Source organism: Cnephaeus nilssonii, assembly GCF_951640355.1.
Source record: "Cnephaeus nilssonii genome assembly, chromosome: 1".
Lineage (NCBI taxonomy): Eukaryota > Metazoa > Chordata > Mammalia > Chiroptera > Vespertilionidae > Cnephaeus > Cnephaeus nilssonii.
In genome coordinates, this window is record NC_137072.1 from 114,027,859 (window position 1) to 114,042,892 (window position 15,034).

The 15,034-nt window shown below is 45.9% G+C and overlaps 1 protein-coding gene across 1 annotated transcript in view; it reads left to right on the forward strand.

Annotated features, from left to right (window-relative positions):
* Nucleotides 1–15,034, forward strand: part of CLNK (cytokine dependent hematopoietic cell linker) — a gene marked incomplete at both ends in the record, with an annotated part of 122,837 nt that overhangs the window by 76,181 nt on the left and 31,622 nt on the right. Inside the window, 3 exons of the mRNA XM_079765249.1 lie at nucleotides 10,240–10,265; nucleotides 10,479–10,498; nucleotides 11,945–12,058. Of these exons, the coding sequence (XP_079621375.1) occupies nucleotides 10,240–10,265; nucleotides 10,479–10,498; nucleotides 11,945–12,058 (160 nt within the window). The remainder of the gene's footprint in view (nucleotides 1–10,239; nucleotides 10,266–10,478; nucleotides 10,499–11,944; nucleotides 12,059–15,034) is intronic.

Below are 15,034 nucleotides of genomic sequence, written 5' to 3' on the forward strand. Positions count from 1 at the left end.
AGGCCAAAACTACAGAAAGGACCTCAGTGAAAGCCAGGCATACAGAAGTTTGGGCTTGTAGGGAGAGGGGGAGGTGGTGTGGAAAACTTCAGTAGGAATTATTTTCTTTACATCCTCCCACACGTCCATAATTGATGGTTCTCCATTACCACCCAGAGCTCGAAGGTACTACACAGAGGAGGAAGCTGGAAGGGGGAGAATTGATATGAATGCCCCGTTTTTAAGATTAGGCATCTTGCTAGAAAATGCTTCAATGATTTATGTGTTTATTACAAACTTCTATGTTTTTGATGCAAACACATTCTCAGATAATTTATTCATTCTCACAAAAAAACATACCGGGTGGTTCAGTAATGGCAGGATTTTATGGTGATATTTTTCATCAAGTTGAGCAGTTATAGATTTATGTTAATGTACATCTCGTGTCATTTTTCTTACAATCATCTTCTGACATTATCTGGAAGCCGTCAGATTTTAAGAACTTATCTTCCCTGAAGCTTGACTTTATTTTCATTCCTGAAAATGGATAAAAGTTTTACTTGAAGGCAAAGTACATATATATAGTGTAAGTTGTCTGTGATGAACCATTAGCATTAACCACAGATTCAGAGGAAATCATCTTTCCCAATGGGGATGGCTGTAATATTCGAATGTGGTGTGGCTTAGCTTCCTAACGCTGAGAATAAAGGAGGCTAAAATGAATTTCTCTTTGCCTTGGGTGTACTAGTAAATGAAACACAAACTCTAAACCAATTTCCTTTGAAGTGACAAGCATACCCTACACAAGAAATAATTTATAACAAAATACAATAAACTACACAAGAAAAGAGAGAATTACACAGAGGTGACTGAACATGCAAATCCAGAAACATGAACTTGTTTGAAAAGAAGCCAAATAGAATTCCACATGATGCCATCGAAAGACCTTTCTACTGGTTGGCTTTCAAATGGATTGAGATGCCAAAGGAATCAGAATCAGAGATGACGACGTTGATTTTAATCTGGTTCAACTCCCTGGTGTTATACAAGGGGGTCTGGCGGGAGAAGTGGCTTGCTCAAGGTCACCAAGCAAGTATTCACAGCCCAGACCAGAACCCAGTGTTTTGTCAACTATGGCAATGGTCCCAGAGTTCCACTGTTTGTGCTAGTATCTAAAATTTATTCTGCAAAGCCCCCCTTCTGTTCCCTAACCCATAGCCTACTCATCCACCTTGTGGAGAAAGACAAGAATTGATAGATGGTGCTGCCGCCTAGTGGCGGTACACTGCAACACAAAATATCACAAAAATGATGGAAGTTAGCATCCTATATATTATATCCTTAACAGATTTAAATTTATTTCAGACACAACCCCTGGCTCAAAAGCAACAGAGGCATTAATACAATATTCAGTTCAAAGTGAACGTTACAAACTTTTAAAAAACTTTAAAAAACCAATCATTGAGACGACAGGGCGGTATTTTGACTCACCACCACTGAAAGTAAGGCTCAGCCCTAACTGGTTTGGCTCAGTGGATAGAGTATTGGCCTGCGGACTGAAGGGTCCCAGGTTTGATTCCGGTCAAGGGCATGTACCTTGGTTGCAGGCACATCCCCAGTAGGGGGTGTGCAGGAGGCAGCTGATCGATGTTTCTCTCTCGTCAATGTTTCTAACTCTCTATTCTTCTCCTTTTCTCTCTGTGGATAGTCAATAAAATATATTTTTTAAAAGAAAGAAAGTAGGCTCAGAGAAGAGGAAAGGCATCTGATAACTGCTTGACAGAGCAAATGTGTTTTCTGATAGAGACACATAAAGTAGCCACAAGTAGGAGACTTTAAAAAACAGGCAGCTGCAGTCCCCTGTGATAATGGCCAGGGGAGAAGGTCACTTTGTTTAAAATTGCTTTGTGCCAGGGCCACGAGGAGCCCAAGTCTGGCCAGTTCTCTGTTAAGTATTTTGGGAACTCAGGAAGGCTTCGCAGAACAAGGGACATTGGGGTGAGGTGTGAGACGGTAACTTCAGGAGGCATCAAGTACTATTTCTGATGCTCGGGAGCAGCTAAGATGTGGTTGTGTGAGTGTTGGAATTGGGGACAAGGCGCCTTGGGTTCAAACCCCAGCTAGAATGCTTTCCAAGCATGGAATCTATAAGTATCTTCCCTCTCCAAGGTTAGGTGTCTATAAAATGGATAAAATAGCACTACATCATAAGGTATTTGTGTGTTTTAAAGGTGGTAACCTGTGCAAAATCCACAGCACAGTCACTGGGACCTGGTAGACCCCAACAAAGGGACACTGAGCTAGCGATTCCCAGAGTTCCTTCCACCCCCGTTCCCTCTGCCGTTCACCCAGCACTCGGGTGTCGGCCTGACTCTCTGTAGACTGAGCGTCTTTCTAGCTGGTGCTCAGCATACAGAGGAAATCTGATCTAGGTAAATGTTGGAATAAGCTAGACTCCTCGATCCCAGAGACCACTGCCATTGACATTGTTGTCCCTATAGTCATGCACAGCACCATGTCAGGCACATGGTGGATACACAGTAAATATTTATTAAATCAACTCTAAAATTTAGCCCCTGTCAATCAGGTATGAAATAAGCATTGCCGGGGTCTTAGGACCACTGAGAGATAAGCCTGGGGCCCTCCATCACACAGTCCTATGAGGTGGGTGCCTCCGGAAGGCAAGGCAAGTAGCCTGGGTTGCTTCTGGCCCCATCTCGGCTCCAATTTTTTTTCTTCAGAGAGGAAGGGAGAGGGAGAGAGAGCTAGAAACATCAATGATGATAGAGAATCATTGATAGGCTGCCTCCTGTATGCCCCACACTGGGGATTGAGCCCACAACTTGGGCATGTGCCCTGACTGGAATCGAAACCGGGACCCTTCAGTCTGTAGGCCTATGCTGTATCCACTGTGCCAAACCAGCTAGGGCTCGGCTCCAATTTTAAACATAGGCAAATCATATCCCCTCACTGGGCCCTAATAAGCCCTCCTATAGAAATATAGTGGGCTCAGGGTCTCTAGGATTGTGTGAATCCATGGCTCTGGTTCATGCTCACAAAGCCACCCATCCTGTATCCCAGGCCCACCCCCTTCAGTCCTAGCCCCTCACTTCACCCTGACTGCCCAGCCTTCCTCCGTTTCCCAGGACACCACGTCAGCAGGAGAGACGGCTCCCCTGGCTAGTTTTGGAAAGATCTTTTTATCCCACATTCCTCTATAACCCCAGCATAAAGCTGTTTATGTACATGATCCTAACACATTGTACTTTATGACTTCTTTGAGGCATTGTCAAAGCAAGTAGGTCCCTCCCACATCCTTGACTTTGCCTTAATTCCTCCCCCCACTCGACCCAAAGACTGGTTTCAGCAATTTATTGCTGGAATACACTTCTGAAAGACCAACACGTGGAGAGCTTTCTCAAATGGGCCTTGTCAAATACACCTGAACTACTTGGATCATAAGTTGCTTCGTATCACACTTCCATCATCAGTCATCAGGACTCCAAAGCCTCGTGGTTCCCTTTCATACATCATGAAACTCTTAGTCATGGCAGTACCATGACTGAGGCCAGTATTTTGTCCTGAGTCTATTTCTCTACTTATACTGATGGTCTCTTTCTAAAGGTGTTGATTTTCATGATCATATTTCGTAGATAAAGGGTATTACCTATGTTTAACACAAATTGAATGGTAGCTAAGTGTAAAACAAGTATTATTTTATTTAATCCTAACCATCCAAGGAACTACACTTTGTCATCTGCCTTTTATGGACATAGAAACAGAAATCCAGAGCATTTCAATAACTTGTCCAAAGTTACTCAGAAGTGGGATCAGAACCCACTTGAGTGACGTCAGAGTCCTATTTGTGACCATTCTATTGTGCCATTGTCCCTTCTATCCAGAAACAAATTCTTGGGTTTTATATGTCTTCTTTCCCAACTGTTTAAATCACAGTGAAGGGTGCCAAAGCTCAGAGAGGCCAAGCAATTTGTACTAAGTCACACAGCTCATTAGTAGTAGCACCAAAACCAGGTCACAAGCAGTGGAAAATGCTTAGAGACTGGATCTCTAAAAATACTAGTAATGTAAGAGCAAAGTTGGAAAATGGACACTACTCAACTTCAAGCCTTACTGTAAAGTTGTAGTAATCAAAACAGTGACAGTGAAAGAACAAATAAATCAATGAAACAGAATAGAGATCAGAAATAGGCCCACATAAGTATAGTGAGGTCATCTTTGACCAAGAAGCAAAGACAATACAATGCATCAAAGGTATTTGTTCAACAAATAGTGCTTGGAACAACTGGATAATCACATGGAAAAAAAAATTGTAGACACAGACCTTACACCTGTTACAAAAATTAACTCAAATGGGAATATACCCTTAAATGAAAAGTCAAAACTATAAAACTCCTGGAAGATAACATAGGAGGAACCCGAGATGACTTTGGGTATGGTGATGACTTCTTAGATACAACCCCAAAGACACGATCCATGAAAGAAATGATTGATAAGCTGGACTTCATTAAAATAAAAACTGTTTGTGAAAGGCAATGTCAAGAGAATTAGAAGACAAGCCTCAGACTGGGAGAAAATAGTTTCAAAAGACACATCTGATAAAGGACTATTATCCGAAATACACAAAGGACTCTTAAAACTCAACAGTAAGAAAGCATGCATCCTGCTAAAAAATGAGTCCAAGATCTTAACAGACACCTTAGCAAAGAAGGCGTGCAGATGGCAAAGAAGCGTCTGAAAAGAGGCCCCACGTTGTGTCATCAGGGAAATGCAAATTAAAACAGTGAGACACCACTCCACACCTATTCCAATGGCCTCAATCCAGATGCTGACAACACCAAGTGCTGACAGTATGTGAAGCCACAGGAACTCTCAGTTGCCCAATTTTCCTCTCTTCACAATGGATATAGATGCAACACAATTTTAAATTTAATTTGCTTTATTAGCATTTTCTCCATCACTTTCTTAAGCCCAGACAAGCAGCAAAAGAGGAAATCAAACCCTGATTTGTATCATTGGCCAGTGTTCGTGATGTAAATAAATACTCCCGCTATGGCAAACTTCCAGCTACCAACATGACCCGCAGACATGGCGCTGGGGGAAGAGATGCCATTTCATGGTATTCCCACCATAGACACAATAGAGGGACATAACTTCAACAGCAAAGATGCTAGTAAAATGTAGAGGGAAAATTAGAAAGTCGTGAGTTTTGAGCATGTGTTACCTTTGTCTTGACTGTAACTCCAGTGTACATTTATATAATTTACTAGAGGCCCAGTGCACGAATTCATGCACGGGTGGGATCCTTCGAGGTGGCCTGTGGGGATTGGGCCGAAACCCGCAGTCCAACGCCACCTGCAGCTCCTACCTGCCACTCCCGCTCATCCCAGCCCCACTATGCCTGCCACGGGCTCTTGCCCAATCAGTCCAGATCAGGAGAGGCTCGCACCACCACAGCAGTGTTTGCCAGCTGTGAGCCCTGCATCTGGCGTCTGTCCCAAGGGGAGCCGCCTGCGGGATCGGGCCAAAACCAGCTCTCCAACATCCCCAAGAGGTCCTGGATTGCAAGAGGCACAGGCCAGGCCGAGGGGCCCCACCAGTGCACTATCAGGGCCGGGGAGGGGCCGTAGGAGGGCTCCAGGGCATGTCTGGCTCCATCTCACCCAGTCCCGATCAGCTGGACTCCAGCAGCAAGCTAACCTACCAGTAGGAGCGTCTGCCCCCTGGTGGTCAGTATGTGTCATAGTGAGCAGTTGTGTGGCCTTAGCATATCATTAGTATATTACACTTTGATTGGTTGAACAGTCGACCAGTCACCGGATGACTGGACACTTAGCATATTAGCCTTTTATTATATAGGATTTTTAAATTATGGCTGTGTTTAATGACTGCATTGCAAAACCCCTGAAAATGGAACAACCAGCTCTTATAAATTGTTACAAGCTACTCGGACACACCACAAAAACGTCTGGCGATACTTTATTCTTCTCCAGGAGGTTTTGCTTTAACTTCACAGACCCCTGTGAGGCTGAAACATTCTTCATGGTTTCACCCCAATAAGTTATAGAGGTCAGACTGGGACCAACGGATTGCACAGCCATGCGGTGCTCACCTCACTACATTACCTCCAAGAAGCTGTCAACTTTGCAGCTGAAAGGAGATCTGTCTTGTCTCAGACGGGAGAGCCCATGACGACCCAGGTCGGAGGGTGCTAGTTGCACTTGTGGCCGCCAGATGGCGATCGTGCCAGCCGCGTTCCCGTGAACCTGCTTTATTCCATTTCACGATGGGAAAGACCTAGAAGAAGAAATATTTGGGTCTTCCTGTGTGATAGGCATAAAACTTTTCAGAGTTTGAGAATATTTATGTACTTCACTGGGAAGCACATACTTTTCCATTACACAATAATCCTAGTAACAGTGGGTATCCATGAAAAGCCATGGACTGGAAGTTCTCAAATCATTTATTCCCCCCACGAATTCCCATGAAGTGTAACATTCCTCACTCTTCCCGATGCGAAAACTCAGCCATTCCTCAATCCATTTGTTGATTTCATGAGTATTTATTGAGCACTGCTATGATTCTGCCTATAGTAAGTAGCAGAATTAAGATTCAAATTCAAGAAATTCAGCTCCAATCGTATCTTCTTCCATTAGCCCAAATACCTGAGGCATTATCACTTTATGAAACAACACTCCCCCCCACCCCCACCCCAAAAAAACAACCTGGTTGGATTTTATCTGGGTTATCTTCAAAGCTAAAGGCTGAGTTTTCGCATATGACAACATGACACGTTGCTTCCTTTATGTCCGGTTTTCTTATTCATGCACTACCTGATGTTCATCTCTAACTCTTAGTTTGTTGGATTTCAATTCTGTAAGCCAGCGATTTTCAACCGGTGTGCCACAAAGATTTTTAAAACATGCAATACCTGACTTCTTTTCCCTTAGATTGTCAAATTAAAAAATGACAACAGCCAACACAACAATCGCCAACCAGTGTGAATGAATGAAAATTATACTTTTTTTGAAAGATCAGCAAAAAATACAGAGTGGCCAGATTATTATGATCTCTGAATGCATAATAATCTGGCCACTCAGTGTATATCCTATATAATAAAAGGCAAATATGCAAATTGTCCCCTCGACCAGGAGTTTGACCAGCAGGCAGGCTGGCAAACCTCCCATGTACCCTCATATATATATATATATATATATATATATATATATATATATATATGTATGTATGTATACACACACACACACACACACTGAGTGGCCAGATTATTATGCGTTCAGAGATCATAATAATCTGGCCACTCAGTGTATATATTTTGGTATGCTGCAGAATTGTAGTAATTAGTTTATGTGTGCCATGAGATAAAAATGGTTGAGCCCTAGCCAGATACCTCAGTTGGTTAGAGCATCGTCCCAATACACCAAGGTTTTGGGTTTAATGCATGATCAGGGCACATACAAGAATCAACCAATGAATGCATAGATAGGTGGAAAAACAAATTGATGTTTCACTCTTTCACTCACTCTCCCTCCTTCTCCCTCCCTTCCTCTCTCCCTCTAAAAATAAATAAATTTTTTAAAAAAAGGTTGACACTGCTAGCATGGCTCAGTGGTTGAGCCTCGACCTATGAACCAGCAGGTCATGGTTCGAGTCCCAGTCAGGGTATATGCCCAGGTTGTGGACTCGATTCCCAGAGTGGGGCATACAGGAGGCAGCTGATCATGATTCTCTCTCATCACTAATGTTTCTATCTCTCTCTCCCTCTCCCTTCTTCTCTGAAATCACTTTAAAAAAAAAAAAGGTTGAAAATCACTGATCTAGGTGATGAATGGGAGAAGCATGATGGCATAAATTACCACGAGTAGGCATGTTTGATGTAGCTGAAACCCTTGGGGATTTTTGTCATTGCTGCTGATAATAGCATACCCAGATTATTCAAGTGAGGGAACTACTAAGTGATGCCAGAGAAAACCCAACATTACAATGAGGACACAGATCCCTTGGGCTGTGTATAAAAAAGATGCACCATGGCTGAGGCAGAGTTCTTACCACAGCCCACGAGACCCCTGTGACCTGGGCACCCCCACCTCCACAACCAACCCTCCCCCATCTCGCCCCAGGGCCTTTGCACTTGCTGTTCCCTCTCCCAAATATTCACATGCCGTGCTCCCTCACCTTCCTCGGCCTCCGTTCCCATCACCTATCCAGGAGGCCTTCAGGAGTCTGCCAAAAACACAGCAACCCCATCCCCCATCTCTCCCTCTCCATGCCCGGCTGTCCCTCACCCTGCTTCATTTTTCTTGTGGCACCTGTCACCACCTGTCATCATAGACTTTGTTTTCTATCTCCTGCCACTGAAATGTAAGATATTTGGGAATAGCTGCGTTCTAGTGGTTTTGTTTTTTGGTTTGTTTGTTGTTTTTTTTTGATATTACATTCCCCAACAACTACATCAATACATATATTGAAAAGGAATCCATGCCTGACCCATGCTATGTGCGCAATAATGTCAGTGAATAAAAGGAAGATGGATGTCCCCTTCTGAACTCCCGGTCACTGAAGCAGATGAGATAGATGTCTCTGGAACAATAAATGGAATATTCCTATTGAATTCGGACACTCGGTCACTTTATTGAATTGTGTTTCCAGTGAATTGAATTGATCCCCCATAGGTGAGTGGTGGCTATGAAAGAAGACTGCTAGGAAGGCCAGCGTCTAGCTTCACGGGGAAAGTCATCAGTACCAGCAGATGGCTCCTCAGGGAGCATGGGAGGTGAAGTCAATACTCAATAAAATGAGGGCAGGTTCGTTTTCTGTTTTTCTAACTCTGTGCATTAAGAAAGCAGCATGGGATCTAAACTTTTTGGTCATATCATCACAATAGCCAGAGATACAACATGAACTATATTGCTGCTGGTGGTGAAATACGCCCTGGTTCATATTTTGTGTTTTTCCAATGACACCCATGATTCCCGTTTGCCATCAGTGCTTGAACTCATGCCGGGAGGCCTACCCTAGCTATTTAAAGAGTATTTTCCAAAACAGAAACAAAATAGGGAGAATGGTAATTCTATTCAATGAGTTAGTTACTGTAGATCTGGGAGACCCCTGAAATCATCTAGACAAGTACGTGTTGTGTGGTGTGGTGTGGTGTGGTGTGGTGTGGTGTGGTGTGGTGTGGTGTGGTGTGGTGTGGTGTGGTGGTGTGGTGTGGTGTGTGGTGTGTGGTGTGGTGTGGTGGTGTGGTGTGGTGTGGTGTGGTGTGGTGTGGTGTGGTGGTGTGGTGTGGTATGTGGTGTGTGGTGTGGTGGTGTGGTGTGGTGTGGTGTGGTGTGGTGTGGTGTGGTGTGGTGTGGTGTGGTGTGGTGTTGTAGTGTATTGTGCTCTTTTTGGCAGCTGGATTTTACCCAAAAGAAATCTTAAGAGGAGATCCAATGGGAAGCAGATGAAGTGGAGATTTCCTCCTCTCCCCCTCCCCCCAATGACATGGGTATGAGCCAGAACTAGCCCCCAACCCTCAGGCTTCTTAGGAATCCCTGAAGAGAGCCTGGGAGTTCTTCAGAGCATATTTAAACCTTCAGAGCATTTAGTCCAACCTTATCTCACAAATAAGGAACTTGAATTAGTGAGATTGCTATAGGTAAAAGAATGTTCATTCTAATCAAGAATTAGTGGTTAAGAGGGGACCTGGAATCTTATTCTAGCATTTGCTAACTTCAGGGTGGCTGGAAGCAAGATACTTAACTTCCCCATGCCTCAGTTTCTTTATTTCCAGCACAAAGGAGAGGATTATATGAAATTATATAACTAAAGTATTTACCTTGGTGCTGGGCACCTAATTTGGTATCAATAAATGTTGCCCTGGCTGGTGTGGCTCAGTTGGTTGGAGTGTTGTCCATACACTGAAAGGTTGTGGGTTCAATTCCCAGTCAGGGCACATACAGGAGATATAGGAGGCAACCAATTGAAGTTTCTCTCTCACATCAATGTTTCTCTCTCATATCAATGTTTCTCTCTCTCTCTTTATCTCTATTTCTATCTCCCTCCCTCCCCCTCTCTAAATTCAATAAACATATCCTGGGGTGAGGATTAATTTTTTTAAGGTTAATTGACATTATATCAAGATTATTCACACAGGAATGATTTCCACTTAAATATGCATTTTAAAAAAATGGCGTGATGACATTTTCTGTAAACTCACTGCTGTTCCCTCGCATGTTTTAGGAGACAAGCCCTCCACGAGAAACAAGGTAAGAAGAATCATGAAAATGCATGCATTCCCCACTCCTTACTTTAGCAGCATAGGAATGTGGACGCTGTGAAGGCTGAGATATCACTTGAAAACTATATCCTGGAAGTGTAGTTGGGATTCGTAGTTTCTGTTTGTAAATCAAAAAATTCTTAACCATTAGCTTGGCTCATACAACAATAAATTTAACTTCTGATTCTCTTTTCTTTTGCAGACTCCCTTACCACCTCCTCGGTAAGACACTTAGATTGGTGCTTTGCTCTGCTATATGCTTAGATAATAAGTTCCAGAATTTGAAAAGTTCCAAAATTTAAAAAAGGAAAACACAAAAAGTTGACATTGAAAAGTGTTCATGAGTTAGCCAACAAACTAGATTAAATAAGCCTTCATTCATCCACTCAATCATTCATTCATTCATTCATTCACAGTTGTCCACTCAATATACCCTCCCTCATCATTGCTTCCCCTATTCCTTCCTGTTTCTCTCCCTTCTAGTCCAGAAATCTGCCAGATCGGACTGGCTCTGGGAAATGCCTTCAACGGACTTGTAGCAGTTTACATTTACATAAGTACATACATAAGTACAAAGAGTATTGCATGTGAGTACATAGACACGGAGGCGAGAGAAACAGACTTGAATCATTGGGCTTTGCTGAGGCAGCCACTCCGGTTCTCCTGGGAGTACTTCAGTCATTCCCTCCCGGGAACCTTCTCACAGCCGCTCTCTGCCCTCCCGGGGGGAAGTACCTGAGCCAGCGGCTGAGTCATTTCCTCTCTGCGTTCCCAGCGTCTGTCAATAGTGCCCCATACCCCTCACAGTGAGCGAGTGGATGGTGAATACGTGGGTGAGTGAGGCAGCCCCTGACGTTCAAGCATGTCCCCATTTCTTTGGGAATTTAAACAGCGCGGATATCCCAGTCTGGGATAATTGGAAAGCTATTGTGATATTTTGTCCCCGGGCCTCCTAAAACGCAAACAGGTGGCATATGGAAGAACCAAAGACACCCTGTAGAAAGTCACATCAGAGCCCGGCCGGTGTGGCTCAGTGGTTGAGCATTGGCCCATGACCCAGGAGGTCACGGTTCAATTCCTGGTCAGGGTACATGCCTGGGCTGCAGGCTCGATCCCCAGTGTGGGGTGTGCAGGAGGCAGCCGATCAGTTATCTCTCCCTCCCTCTCCCCTCCTCTATGAAATCAATAAAAATATATTTTTTTAAGTATATTTTATTGATTTTTTACAGAGAGGAAGGGAGAGGGATAGAGAGTTAGAAACATCGATGAGAGAGAGACATCAATCTGCTGCCTCCTGCACACCCCCACTGGGGATGTGCCCGCAACCAAGGTACATGCCCTTGACCGGAATCGAACCTGGGACCTTTCAGTCCGCAGGCTGACGCTCTATCCACTGAGCCAAACCGGTTTTTTTTAAAAAAAAAAAAAGCAAGTCACATCAGAAAGCAGAACCAAACCACAGAGCACGTGGCAGGGAGGGGGGCGTGGGCTCCTTAGGTGCCTACATGCCGCCTGGGCGATCGCAGACCTGAAATGGACCGGGCGGAGCTGTAAGCGTCGGCCCCAGACACTGAGGCGCACCACCCAGGCGGGGGCCACTGCGGGCAGGCGTGTGGGGAGCCACCTGCTCCACCAGCTTCTCACTTTCCCCTGTGACTCTTCCCACAGGCTGCCTGTTGTCACTCTTCCGAAGAAGTACCAGCCCCTGCCCCCCGAGCCCGAGGGCGACGTGTCCCCCTCCCCGCAGAGGCACCCCTTCCCCGAAGTCCAGAGGGGGCCCAGGTGAGAGCCTGGCCATGGCTGCTGGTGAAATGGCCGGGGGGGGGGGGGGGCACTCTGAGGGGGTGACAGGGACAACCCACCAGTCCCCTCTCAGATCAGGCTGCCTAAGGGGTGGGGAGGGGCCGGTTATACCTGGAGGGGAAATAGTCTTAGAAACTTGTGGCTGGATTCTTTAACCGAAAACACAGCTTTTTGGTAATGAAGGGAGTTGTTGAAAGAATGGCTCACTTGAGACATGAATTAGTTATTCAAGAAAATGTTAAATGCCAGCACAGAATCGGGACTTTTTATGTAAAAACGACCAAAAGGTGGTTGTTCAGGCTATTGGGGGACAGTATGGGTCCCCAGCTTCCCGTCACCGTGAAATGTATGTGTATTTCATCCGAATACAGCCATGTGCGGAAGCCCATAGGTCAGAAACGTTACAAATAAACATCACTAAACCAGCTCTCAGGCACGAGGAGCTGAAGACAGACCTCGCTCCCAAAGGCAGGGGGCGTGGGCAGGCAGCTCTGATCTCAAAGTGTGACAAACCAGATGGGCGTATTTCCCCCAGCATTTGAATGCCCAGAATCACCTTGTTTGAGAAGTCAGAGCATGGCTCAGTGGTTGAGCGTCAACTCATGAACCAGGAGGTCACAGTTTGATTCCCTGTCAGGACACATGCCCAGGTTCCGGGCTCGATCCCCAGTAGGGGGCATGCAGGAGGCAGCCGATCAATGATTCTCTCTCATCATTAATGTTTCTCTCTCTCTCTCTCCCTCTCCCTTCCTCTCTGAAATCAATAAAAACATATTTTTAAAAAGAGAAATCTGGGCAGAGATTAGCGCTGCCCTCGTGTCCTGCACAGAATGAGGTGCACTGTCTCCCTGCGGGCTTGACCCACAGGCGGGGCACCAGGGTTTTTAGAGTGAGCCTTTCTCTCTGATACAGAAGTTTAAAATATTAGGCACGCTTACAGCTTCTATGGAAAACCCATTTATCGCTGACGAGGGCCAGTGGAGAGCCTAGAATGTCATCTCCCCTCTTCATTTGTGGTGAATGTCTCTTCATCTGTTCATCCTTCCCAGCTTCACACACACATACAGCTTCCAGGCACACCCCCTTCACTCCCCGACGCCAGTTCCTGCCTCCTCTGTGCCCTCCTCTGTCCCCTAGCGTGTAGGAAGGGACAGGAGTTCTCACGTCGGGATTCAGACAGCCCAGGTTGAAGTCTATGAACCCGGACAATCAATGGGTCTGTGCTGCCTGTCACTACTTGAGCCAATTCAGCAGAGACAGGGTTGAATCATATACTAGTATGAGCATTTATTCCAGTACTGCTGGCAGCTGGGAGAGCAGCAGGTCATCCACAAAAATCTGCTCTGCCCCCCATAAGCCAGCTGCTTATACTGAGTAGGAGGACACAGATTACATGGGGAAGTAGGCAAAGGGCCAAAGGGCAGTTAACAGGTAAAGCGGACTGGAGATTTGCAAAGGCCTGTGGGTGTGCAAAGGCTGGGCATCTTCAAAGGGCTGGTGATATGCAAAGGTCTGGCGCCTCTGTTCTCTGCAGCAAGGTTGATAATCTTCCCATGATAACAGGCAGCTCCCGATGGGGAGGATGGGCCGCATTTCCAGGGGAGCTCCCAGGGCCCGCATGCAACTCCCAGCAGGTTAGAATGTGCCTTCTGTAATCAGAACAACCCAATCACAGAGCGTGATTCATATTTCTTACAGTTATAGTTGGTCCCCAATATTCTGTTTCTGCCCCTGTCATTTAGGCTCTCCCTGAAAACAGAAGGACGCTGGAGGGCTGAGCCTCTCCTACTGAAGCAGGAGCACTAGCCAGCTCCCTCCAATAGCGGCTCCAGCCCTGGGAGGTGAATGCTCTCCCCACCCGCCCCCCAGGCTGTGATTTACATCTGGCAAGGGGGGCGGCGGGTAGGAGGGCGTGTCCCGGAAGGAGGCAGCTGGGCCTGCACAGTGGCTGCTCCCCTGGAGGGAGGTGGCTGCAGCCATTGTGTTTTCGCCCATTTGTCTGCACCCGCCTGCCATCCTCCCCTTTAAAGCTGAGTCCTGGCTTCCCAGGACAAGTGCTGAATGGAAGCCCATCAGACAAGGAAAATGCCACTTACACGCTCATTAGCACTTACTCCAGAGGGAACTTTGAAGTGGGGGGATGGCTGGTTAAACATTCGCAACCATCATAGGCCATCATCGTGGCTTTTACAAGAGCCATGTACTGAATAGGTTTTGCTCAGCTCATTTTATGTAATTCACTGACTGAGAGAGAGAGAGAGAGAGAGAGAGAGAGAGAGAGAGAGAGATTAAGGGTTTGTTGTTCCAAGTTCATTGTTTGCTACTGGTGTGTGCCCTGACTTGGGATTGAACCCCCAACCCTGGTGCATCAGGATGATGCTCCAACCAACTGAGCTACCCGGCCAGGGCTTCTCTTTCTTTCTTCGTTCATTCTTAACTAAAGTAAATTGGTGTAATAGGGAAACATACCACCCAAACACAAACAGTTTCAGACCAAAACTTTGAGCCTGGGTGTTTTCTCTCTGCTCAAAGGGAAGTGCATGTTGGGTGGGTGAGGGCAGGGGGGACTGGATACACTAACGCCCCACCAAGACTCTCCTGAGCATAATTAGAAAGAGATTTGACGGGCATGGCTGTCTAGCTATGTATCCATCGTCATCTCAACACCATGGCACATGCCCAGATAAAGCCGTCCTGGGTAGTCATGGGAGTAACACCCCAGCTGGGCGCTAGCTGCACCCGGGGCTGGCTTCGGAGTCCTGGGGTGCATTACTCGGGCCCACAGTGCTACCATCCCCGGGGCACTGATGAGGACACAGAAATGCAGAGCGGTCACTGAGCCACGGTGTCTCCTTTCTGGTCAACAAACTCAGTGGCCCGCAATGCAGGCTTCAGCCAAAATGTAATTTAAATCAAGGGCCTGGTTTTAACAAACAGAACACACATTTCCTCAAC